The sequence below is a fragment of the Phymastichus coffea genome, unplaced genomic scaffold, assembly GCF_024137745.1.
Source record: "Phymastichus coffea isolate CEN01 unplaced genomic scaffold, Cenicafe_Pcof_1.1 PCOF00020, whole genome shotgun sequence".
Classification (NCBI taxonomy): Eukaryota; Metazoa; Arthropoda; class Insecta; order Hymenoptera; family Eulophidae; genus Phymastichus; species Phymastichus coffea.
Window position 1 is genome coordinate 4,257,873 of NW_026706831.1, and position 12,333 is coordinate 4,270,205.

General features: G+C 30.5%; 1 protein-coding gene across 2 annotated transcripts; it reads left to right on the forward strand.

The window, feature by feature from the left end:
* The first annotated feature begins 487 nt into the window (after positions 1-487).
* On the forward strand, positions 488-3,814 carry LOC131675363 (histone H2A.V). Of its 2 annotated transcripts, XM_058954321.1 has the most exons (6): positions 488-582; positions 640-698; positions 795-872; positions 2,014-2,127; positions 2,340-2,469; positions 2,530-3,814. In XM_058954321.1, exons 2-6 carry the CDS (start codon positions 696-698, stop codon positions 2,589-2,591), a joined length of 387 nt encoding a protein of 128 aa, XP_058810304.1. In that variant the 5' UTR covers positions 488-582; positions 640-695; the 3' UTR covers positions 2,592-3,814. The 2 variants fall into 2 exon arrangements, with proteins under 2 accessions (XP_058810304.1, XP_058810303.1); XM_058954320.1 differs by having other exon boundaries at positions 514-698; positions 2,530-3,812.
* Positions 3,815-12,333: the final 8,519 nt, after the last annotated feature.

Genomic DNA, 12,333 nt, shown 5'->3' on the forward strand with positions numbered 1-12,333 from the left:
ATTACAGAGTACTATAAATTATTTTTTAATAGATTTAATTATCTATTCAAACTTCCTGTGTTAGCAACCATCTTGAATATTTCAAAATTTTTCTACACTTAAAATCTACTTCAGTGTACTTAAAAGACGATTCAGAAAAACGGAAAAAAAGAAAAAAAAGATTCATACAATATGTTAAGTAGAATGATTTCTACAAACCAACAGAGAAAATTTTCTATTTTCACTATTTAACATATTAACTTTGAAATTTGATTTACAATTCTATCTCTGAAAACCATTGCCATCAGAAGATAAACAATTCTAGTCGATATTACATCGAGAGTATCGTATCGAAATTTCGAGATAAAGCTGGAGCCATGTTTTGTGTAAACGAGAGCGAGAACCACTGAAAGTTTTAGAGAGGGAGAGCCAGAAGAAAAAAGACACAGATAGAGCCAGCGAGTGAGAGAGAGAGAAAGAGAGAGAGAGAGAGAGAAAGCTGTGTGGAAGGAGAAGACGGCAAGCCGTAGGTAACCGTTTGGTTGTTACGCAGACGCACACTTCGGCCAGGCTAAGCATTAGTAGATTAGTAGTTGAATTTCGGTAAGTGTGAGTACTAGCAGCAGGCAAATAATAACTCGTAAAAATTTAACGAATTAGGTAGCGCAATAACGACATTAGACGGTTAAGTCGACACACAGACAAGATTTTAGACAATGGTGAGTTTTACGCTAAAGATGAAATACTAAATTCATGAATGTATTGGTCGCAATCAGTGGATGAAGTAACCTAAAAAATCATGACTTGTTTTATAGGCTGGTGGCAAAGCAGGTAAGGATTCCGGCAAGGCAAAAGCGAAGGCAGTTTCACGTTCAGCAAGAGCAGGTTTACAGGTAAATACACTAATTTTGATATTTCTCTTTTGGTCTCCCGTGTAAAGTCGACTTAGCGTCATTTGCAACCACAAGACGCGGCCCTGGTCACGGTGGCGTTCTTCGACCGCCGCTGTAAATATCACGTTCGTTGCCGCGCGTTTCGTTTCTGACAATGAGTGCGACAAAGACAAAAGTTGCAAGACGAAGAAATGGCGCGAAAAGTCTGAGTTACCAATACGTTTTTTAGTGGCGTTTATTTTAAAAGCTACAGACATTTCACAAATACTTAACCTTTCGCTAAGCTATTAAATACTAATAAGGTCAAGACAAACTATGCACTTATAATTATTTTAGGTTTATTTTGTTCATGCATTCAGAAAAATCTCATTCTATTTTTTGAAATTTTTCTATTTCATACTTATACAGATTAATTTTTCTTTTAAATGAATTTCCAATTTTAAACTCCAATACTTCATTTTTTTAAAACTGTTCTCATTTATAATTTGCAGTTAACTATTATTAAACATTAATCACAATACTGTACGTTATTTTTTTATATTTTCACGATTTTCAGAGCCATTTTTGACTTAACGTTTCAATTTAAATCATTGAATAAAATAAAAAATTGTATAATTTATTTTATTTAGTAGTGAGAAAGATGGATAAACGACATTTATGAATTAACTGCAGAACCGAGTCGCCTCGTTCGATAGTCTTGCCAACAAAAATGCTGACGCTTTTATTGGACAGGTAGCCGAATGTTTTTGAAATGGCTTGATTCATACTACCAGTTCTGAAAACATTCATTCTTTGATGCCCTTCAAATATCCGTTATGTTTGCTTAACTCAATTTCAAATTTATTCTTCCTAAGTGTGAACTTCTCTTTAAGAAATACATCATTTCATTTCGTGTAATCCATAGTTTTGAATTAAACTTAATTTATTTTCATTTCCAAAACCTTCATGATTTTTTTTATCTCGTAATATTTTATATGATTACTTTTGAAGTTAAAATAAAAACATTCTTTTGTTAGTTTTTCTATTATTATGATTGAAGTTGATTATACTTAATTATTAATAATTGATTTAACTTAAATATGGCTTCATTCATTAGTAATTTGCACATTTCTTTTATTGACTGACAATGTTTTTGTTTTAGTTTCCTGTGGGTAGAATTCATAGGCATTTGAAAAATAGAACAACAAGTCATGGTCGAGTAGGAGCAACAGCTGCTGTATATAGTGCTGCTATTTTGGAGTATCTCACTGCTGAAGTAAGTATTAATTTATAATAAGTATGACATTCAATTATGTATATTTCATAACATAATTTTCAAGTTATTCAATAACTTTGTAGAATATAAACTAATTTTTAATTTATTATTTTTATTTAAAACAATATAACTAAATATATGCTAGTTACTTATAAACTTTATAATTAAAAAAATCTTTTTTTCTAACATAATAATTCATATCATTAAAACAGGTTCTCGAATTGGCGGGTAATGCATCAAAAGACTTGAAAGTAAAACGTATTACACCCAGACACTTACAGCTTGCCATTCGTGGAGATGAGGAATTGGATAGTTTGATTAAAGCTACCATTGCTGGTGGTGGTAAGTTTCCTAAATTATTTTTAAATGATATTTAAATTAATATGACATAACTTTTTCAAGGTGTCATTCCTCATATCCATAAATCACTAATTGGTAAGAAGGGATCTCAAAAACCAGCATAAAAAAGATTTACATAAATAAATAATTTTGAAGCTATAATAATATTAAGAAATGAGTAATATAATGATAAGCGTTAAAATACTACTGAAAACTGTGAGACAATTTATTAAGGCAAAGGAAGAGAGCAAAGATGAAACAATGGTTGTTAAAAAGTACCTAAGTTTTAAATCCATAGACAAGCGTAATATATATATATATATATATATATATATATATATATATATAGTTACGTATAGAAATATGAATTAAACAACGGTAAAAGCAGTGTGATATTGTCAGACTACTTTAAATAGCTAAATATAGTATTTGGCAAATATCAAGATTTTCTTTTCATATCAGACAGTCAAGTCGATACGTTCTAGCATCGTCACAAGAATGTTTTGATAAAAAGAAAAGTCTTAATTCGCTTACTGGAACTCAATATATGTATTTCTTTCTTCTGTGTTGCAACTTTTTTTTATCTAAAAAATTTGCTACTTACATTATATCTTTCGTGCTATTTTATTTATTCATTCATTAATATCATCAATGCTATCTCTGACAATGCCAAATAATAAAATAAGTAGTATATTAATTTCCTTCAATAATTATTTGTAAGTTTGAGTAATTTTTCCATTAGTTCATTTCTGCATGTAAAAAATCTCCAATTTTTCATAAACATAAGAGAACAATCTAGTTCATAAGATTTGAAAATCCAACAGTTGGATGAAATTATTTTTGGAAAATTCAAAGCTCTTGAAATAAATCTATTATTGCTATTCTATTGATATAAGTTTTTGCTTATATAAGTTGGAGATCTTTTTCAATTAAGCCTGACCTGACATATTAACTAATTTTGACTCGTTTTAGAGTTTAAACCATTCAAATTCTGTATTTACATGAATTTTTGTCATCAAAAAACAATCGTAAAAAATATTTTATTCTATTAACTCTGTTTTTAAAGTAGCTTTCCTTATAATCATAGATTAGAAAAAATTTCTTCTGTAATGTTTCGAATTCATCTTAGTGAAATTAATGAAAAATTGATTGTGAAGTACTTTGTTGTAAAAATGTAAACTCTTAATATACAATGAAGGTATGTAATAAAATTGTTTAATTGTGAATTTAGTAAAATAATTTTTTTCTTCAGTAATCCCACGAATGATTTATTTGGAAAACACTACTCTGAGTGTGGGTGGGCGCGCCCGCGCGTGTGTATGTGTGTGTATGTGTCCATACATAAGTGCATATAATGAAGATTTGTCAGAAGTATGTAAAACGTTTGTTTTTTAAATAAAACTCAATTATTATAATATATTTTCAAACATATATTTATATTGTTTTCCATCTTTGACTGACTATGTTTAATTTATATTTGATTCTTGAATCTTCCATATAGCACAAACATTCCCAGAAACATTTCAGTATCTTTTCATGCAATATTTTTGTCTGGTAGTTGTGCGGACATATGAATGCTTCTAAAATATTTAAATGAAATGTTAACGAAATATTTCAAAAAACGTTGAAGTATCTTTCTTGCAATAAATATTATATTATATATCCGAGCAACAAAACTACTGTACAGAAGATTTTACGAAATATTTCTCGTAAGTTTTATAAAATTTATTACAAATTCTAAATTAAATCTCAGTTCTTATATATATGAACATTTATATGTTAATTACCTTAATTAATGTCACATGTTAATTATTACATTTATTAATGCTTATCTTTACAACTAAATTAATATGATTTAATTGGAACATTTACAATCTCAGAAAATTATGCTCGCAAAAGGAATCGAACCATGGACGCGAGGAATAACTCGCTGATACCTAACTAAATACGTTATCGTAAAAAAAGTAGTAAACAATTTTTAACACGTTAACTGTAAAGTTATGACAGTAAAGTTTCTGATCGGACTGCGTCACCTGTATCGGAGTGACGCTTATTTATATACAGCGGTACGCACGGCTTGACAGAGAATTCACTGTAAATGCGCGCGGCACGTGATATTTAAGTCTCGGTAAAAAATGTATAACTTTGGAAAAGAATTATTAAATAAAATTAATTATAATATTAATTACATATCTATAATTACACCGACCAACAAAGAAAATTATCTAGCGGTGTGATACCACTTACTTAAAGTATTTTGATGTACCGAATCTGAATCCACCTAAGCGTTCCGAGATATCCTAACCTAAAAGTGCAAAAAACACAGTTTTTGGACAATATTTCAGTGTCTATAATTTTGCACAAAAATATTTTACAAGAAACCCTAATGAATAAGATCTATTAAAAACCAATACAAGAAATAAATTTTAATCCTCGAACTAAATCGTAATAATAACCATATTAACCCATTAACGTCCAAAATGTCAAAATTTCTTGCACGTTTTCAAAGTGATTTTTTCCTATGTAATTGGCGTTGAAAAAATTCTTGAACCACATATTCTGATGTAAAATTGCATGCTCTTTCAGAATCCGTTGCCAGAATCATGATAAAACTCACAGGAAAAGAGATATGCTCGATTGAAACATAAAAAACACCTAAATTTTCGAAAAAAAAATTTTTAGGATTTTTTTTCGAAGTGTTACGGTGAAGATATCACCTTGCGACCGTGATCAAAGGTGATCATGGGATTTGAAGTTTAACAGGGAATTTTTTTGTTTACCTTGAACCATCGCTTCTTTACAAAATGGCGGAAAAAACGAATTTTTTTCTTTTCAATCTTCATCAACTTTTTTCTCAAAATCTATGGTCTTTAGAAAAAAATTCATAAAAACAAAAATGCCTTAGAATCGCTCGAGGAACATTCTCAAATTTTTTCAGAATTTTTTGAGACAATTTTTGATTTTCCGGGAAACTTGGGAAATGGAATTTTCAAAAATGTCTCCAAAAATTCTGAACAAATTTTAGAATGTTTCTCGAGTGATTCTAAGACATTTTTGTTCTTATGAATTTTTTTCTAAAGTCCATAGATTTCGAGAAAAAAATTGATAAAGTTGAAAAAATAAAAATTCGTTTCGGCCGCTATGTTCACTTTATCAATTTTTTTCTCGAAATCTATGGACTTTAGAAAAAAATTCATAAGAACAAAAATGTCTTAGAATCACTCGAGAAACATCCTAAAATTTGTTCAGAATTTTTGGAGACATTTTTGAAAATTCCATTTCCCAAGTTTCCCGGAAAATCAAAAATTGTCTCAAAAAATTCTGAAAAAATTTGAGAATATTCCTCGAGCGATTCTAAGGCATTTTTGTTTTTATGAATTTTTTTCTAAAGACCATAGATTTTGAGAAAAAAGTTGATGAAGATTGAAAAAAAAAAAATTCGTTTTTTCCGCCATTTTGTAAAGAAGCGATGGTTCAAGGTAAACAAAAAAATTCCCTGTTAAACTTCAAATCCCATGATCACCTTTGATCACGGTCGCAAGGTGATATCTTCACCGTAACACTTCGAAAAAAAATCCTAAAAATTTTTTTTTTCGAAAATTTAGGTGTTTTTTATGTTTCAATCGAGCATATCTCTTTTCCTGTGAGTTTTATCATGATTCTGGCAACGGATTCTGAAAGAGCATGCAATTTTACATCAGAATATGTGGTTCAAGAATTTTTTCAACGCCAATTACATAGGAAAAAATCACTTTGAAAACGTGCAAGAAATTTTGACATTTTGGACGTTAATGGGTTAAAACCATTTCGAAATGTGGTCGAGACTTCGAGTATCATACTAAAAATTCTTACATCAGTTCTAATGTAAGAAACATCGCTAGATACCGTAGGATATTTTCGCCACGTATTTCTTTTGTTTAACCTGTTCTCGTGCAAGATCCAACGTAATAAATATATAAAAATTATATATAATAAATAATATAATATTATATACAGAGTGACCCATTTTAATCGCTACACCTGGATTTTTCGAATTCCAAGACAGATAGGAAAAAATGGTTCAGACAAAAGTTGTAGGGGACGAAGGGGGCCAAACAATGGTCCTAACAAATTTGACCTTGAACTTGACATTCAAGGTTATTTCAAGGTCAAGTGGTTTTTTTGAATAGGAACACCTATTTTTGACCCCGGATTCGGAAAGAGCGGAAAATTTCACGTTCAAAACCATATTGAGACATTTTTTTCACGGTCATTTCAAGGTCAAATCAAGGTCAAACTCCGAAAAATCCATTTTAAGTCGTTTTTCCACGAGTCACAGGCTTAAGTGGTTCAAACTGATCGTAGATTTAGTTACATCACTTAATTAAAATAATTCCCTTCGCCTCACACTGTACGGCGTGCTTGATTTAAGTGAGTCCCTTCGACCCTACCTTGAAATACTGATTTCCGATTGTCGCACCACGATAATTACTTCTGCTTTCTCCTAAAAGTAACGTAGTGTCAATAATCTTTTTAGGCTGATAGTCAACCATTTAAGAGCCAGACATTAATTACTATTAAATTTAAATAGTAAAATGATATCAAAAATATTAATAATTATAATATTCGCCTGTATGTGGTTGCGACTGAAAAAGAAAAACGTTTGTCACACTTTATTAATTGTAAATTTTATAAAAAACTAATTTGATGCTTTTTGTAAAAAACAGAAATGTTGTATCTTTATTTATTTTTTCGAAAGTTATGAGAAAATTGAAGATATGAGCTGTAAATAATGTGATTGTTTAAAAAGAATAGTCAATTCGTTTCGAAACAATAAATATGCAACATTTCTTTTTTGTACAAAAAGCATCAAAGCTATTTTTTCTAGAATCAAACTATCAAAAATAAAGTTTAATATTAAAAATGTGCGGAAAATATTAAAATCGGTCAGCTGTTCAGATATTATTACAAGAATCTTTGACTGAACAGAATTTATTTGTAAATGTGCTTTTAATGATTACATTATCAATATTAGTATTTTTTAAGTTTGAACGGAAATAATTCACAATATTTAAAATAAAAGCAAGTTTTAGTATTATGTGCAATTCAAATTAGAAATAATTTAATGATTATTACTTTATTATAAAACTTACAATTACAAAAGTGTGACAATCGGAACACTTGTGGCAAATATACTTAGTCAGATAAAGTTACCGTAATCTAGGAACATTTTTCTTTTTTGGTCGCGACCGTATACGGGTGAATATTATAATTATTATTATTTTTTATAGCATTTCACTATTCAAATTTAATAATAATTAATAGCTGCCTCTGAAATGGCTGACTACGTGCCCAACGAGATCGTTGACATGACGTTGGCTTTAGGAGAAAGCCGAAATAATTATCGTGCTGCAGCAAGAATTTATGCTGAAGGCTATCAAGACAGACGACACCCCGAAGCTATGGCTATCAGACGTTTAACTCAAAGAGCTCGTGGTGGACACATGGTTCGTCAACGTGGGCGCCATCAATATGATGAAAATGATAATTGGGTTGTGACTATTCTGGCAATAATTCATCTTGACCCACAGATAAGCACTCGTCGAGTCGAAAGGGAAATCGGTATTCCAAAAAGTACATTTTTAAGAATTATGAACGTGCTTAGATATCATGCATATCATATTACTCTGGTCCAAGAGCTACAGTTTGCTCATTTTCAACAGCGTATTGTGTTTTGCCAATGGGGTTTACAAATGATAGAAAATGATCCAGACTTATTTAATTTTGTTCTTTTTTCTGATGAGGCAAAATTTCAAAGTGATGGGGAATTGAATAGACATAATTGTAATGAATGGTCTGATGTTAATCCTCATTGGGTCAGAACTGTAAACCATCAATGACGTTGGAGTATTATGGTATGGTGTGGGATTATTAATGGATATTTGATTGGCCCTTACTTTTTCGAAGAAAATGTTAATCAACACACGTATTTAACGCTAATAAGAGATGAACTACCTGTATTGATGGAAGAAGTTCACTTACCAGGAAGGTACCCGAGGTGTACCTCACCGATTTTCTTGAAATTGTGATATGTTGTAGAACATCAAAAAATATTCGACGCGTATTTTTTTATACGTGCCCATGAGCCCATTTAAGGGGTGAAACCCACCCTTGAAGTTCACCCCTAAAAACAAATTTTTTTTAATTTCTCGAATACAATTCGTAATTTTTTACTGAAACAAAGTGGGTAACACTTGTTATTGAAAAGCACATATTTATGCATTGTTTTTAGTCATCAGACTCGTAACCCCCGTTTTTTATTAATGAAAAACTATATTTGATGACCATTTTTTTCACTATACACATTCCAAAATCTGTTAAATCTTGACAAAATTAATTGTTTTATGAACAATAATCAAAAATAAAGTTGACCTGTTCCGGCATTTTCAAAAAAAAAATCCCTTGAGGCGGTGATCTACCCCTAACATTTATACTATTATATTTCATTATTCCATTACGATATCATGGTGTAAATCTCTTGGATACTATTAAAATTGTTAAGTAGTTGATGTAGTTTGAAATTTTCTGAAATCAGCCCTTACAAATGAATTCATCCCTAAAACTCAATCTCAAGTATTATTTTTTCATTACTTGAAAATACCCTAGGACTATTCAGTGGCGTAAAACGTGTAATAATATTAGTTCACATCCTTGGTATTGAATTAGAATTCTTCACCCCACTAATGTATCAACCCCTATTTTTCAATAAAAAAATGACACCCTTTTCCATATGAAAATACTAGTTTCTTGAGTTTGACGAAAAAAATTTTGGCAGTATGCACAATATTCAAATACGAAATCGACTGTTCTCACCTTAATAAAAATAACCTATAATAAGGGGTGTACCAGCCCCACAGGAGATATTGTCGTATCTCTATGATTTTATTCTTTTTCTATGGGACTTTCAAAAGTAATAAAAAATTAATGATTCAAAGTACAAAAAAATTTTAAATTTAATATTTCAATAGTTTCGAGCTTTAATGTTACTTTTTATAATCCTGGCAATAATGATAATCATTAAAAAAATGTTTCAAGCATAATGATTTCTTACACCAAGAGCATCTTACAATTGCTGAGTTAGAGCAACCAGGAACTTCACAACGCTCATTACAATCATTACCAAAACTAAAATCTACGGGGTTATCAAATTTATCTGGCTTTGATTCAACGTAGCCACTTTTATACCATGAATATTTGAATAGGTTATTGTATCGAGGAGATGACAATTGATTATGTACCAAGGATTGGAGTTTTATAATGTTATTTCTTTTATGAAGTTCTATATCCTCATTCATTAATGTTACACTGTCCTCGAAGCGACGGACGTAATTATTCCACACTCGGAAGCCGAAAGCATCTAGTGACTGAATTTTGCCTGTTGTTCCTTTTGGAATTATTTTTACATCAACAATTTTGTTTGGAGGTGCTGCTTCCTTTACAGCATCAGGGCAATGCCCACTCCACGAATCAATTAATAAGACACTTGAATGCCCAACATTGGGAAAATACACATCCTTCAGCCATGTTTTGAAATGTTCTGTAACCATTGAAAAAACTCATTTTTATTCACATGACATAAGTTAAAAACTGTAATCATCAATAATAAATATCATACCTGAAATCAGTTTGCCAGAAGCGGAAGGCATCACGTAAATATTTGATGGCTTGAATAATTTGGATTCTACTACCGGTCCAAAGGTTCCTTTACTTTCTTTTAAAACAATGAAGAATGGGGAAAGCAGTCTCTCATCACTTGAAATGAGTGGTTGAATTGTGTAACTGTGAGTCGTCGAACTTACAGATTCTACAAGACATTCAATTTGCTTTTCGCCTTCAATAGCTAGTGTTCTTCCCGAGTGCATTTCAATTTGAAATCCACTCTGATCTGAATTGTAAATTGATTCCAAACCTTTGCTTTTAATTATTTTTTTCACATCTGAAACAAAATCATCAGCTGTTTTTTGTAAATATTCTCTCCCTTCAACAGTCTTTTTTGTTACGAATTTATTTATCTTTCTGCTGACTATTCTATGAGCCTTTTTAAAATTTTGTAGCCAATGACGTGGCGCTTTAAACCTTATATCTTCATGCCCAACGATTTTCTGAGCTTGTAATGCCCATTTTTGTAAATCTCTATCGTGAATTACATAACCGGCATCGGAAGCCGACTGAAAATTATCTAATACAAATTTACAATTTTTGATTCTTCCAATTTTTTCTTTATAAGTGCCTCCTTTATTCAAAGTATGCGCCCATCGTTTCAACTGTGTAATTGATTGGACTTTTCGAAATCTATGCTGCACAGTTTGCAGAGCGAGATTTTTCGTAACTCCGCTTCTCCAATAGTCCACAGCTTTTCGTTTGTAATCCCAAGATAGATCTTCTGTATCCGCTGTACATACTAGTGAGTGTTCATCAACATCCGCTGACCAGATTTTATCAATATCTTCAACAATATGCATTTCAGTATCCTTAAATGGTTCTTGAAAAGCTAATGTAGATTCCACAATGAATTCTGGATCCTCAAAGTTATTTATACAATCAAGTAATAGTTTTTCTATATTATCCTTCAAAGCAATTTCATCTTTAGTAATGGGACTTTCTTGTATATTCATAGCTTGAAAAGATAATAATAATAATTGTATAACATTTATAGGATTAATAGTCATTTTTCCAATACCTAGAAATAATAATTATTATTTGTTTTTTATATGATGAAATCCGAAGCGCATTAATTTGAATATTTTTTTACAAAGTCAGGCAATAATTTTTAATATCATTTAAATCAACATTACACTGACAATTACGTATCAATTTCATTTCTAATTTCTTCGAACGATAATTGAATATTGAAAATTCCAAAATTTCTTGTCCATCTTTGATCCCTCACCAATTCTGGAAAAAGACCACATAAAAATATGAAGTATTGCATTTTATAACTCTTTATAAGCTATATCTAAATCACTAATTAAAAAATTATTTTCGTCAAATACGATGTGAGTATAAAAATTTTTGAGCTTTTTTCTTCGGAAAAATATTTAATTCAAAAATATAGAGTAAAAAAAATGATGAAAATAATTTTTTATGGTTTCTTTAGATAGGGCTTGTAAAGAGCTGTAAAATAGAGTACTTTCAATTTCTGTGCGTTTTTTGAAAAATGGCGAGGGCATGTATACAATATCTATCAATTACCGCGTTAAGAAATTTTACGCAAAAGGAAATTTTACTTACAATCAGGAAATAAGTATTGACCAAAAATTATATGGTAGAATTAATATGTACGAATTCCAAAATACTATGTTATACTTTGATGAAATTTGAAGTTTGAAATTTGGTTGCACATTTATTGGATTCCAATGTAATTTCTTGTAAATTCAACAAACACTGCACTCACAATTAATATACTGATTCAAACGAGCTCGATGAAGCTCTGACTAAAGACTGATGATGAGAGGTAATATCGAGTATTCGAGTGTTGTTTTGGCGAGCTGATTGTGAGTTCAAGAGTGTGATCGCATCGTCGAAAAAGGTCTTATCTATCCAAAACATAGCAAGACGATAATTTAACCGTTGAGGTTTTTCCCACCGTCCGATCTCGACAACAACAACAACAAGAAAATGATAAATTTAATCTTATCTTGTTATTTTAAGCTGTTCACTTCTCTTAATTTGTTTTCCAAGCGTTAATACGTTTATTCTTCGTATGCATTTATTCGATAATTAGTTAGTTCTTCTTGCTTTGAATCATTAATTTTTTATTACTTTTGAAAGTCCCTTAGAAAAAGAATAAAATCATAGATATACGACAATATCTCCTGTGGGGCTGGT

Bases quoted from the DNA above. Each gene is read 5' to 3' on its own strand.
- LOC131675363 (XM_058954321.1), top strand. The intron at 873-2,013 runs GTAAATACACTA...TTTTTGTTTTAG, and splicing joins CAGCAAGAGCAGGTTTACAG to TTTCCTGTGGGTAGAATTCA. The intron at 2,128-2,339 runs GTAAGTATTAAT...TCATTAAAACAG, and splicing joins TGGAGTATCTCACTGCTGAA to GTTCTCGAATTGGCGGGTAA.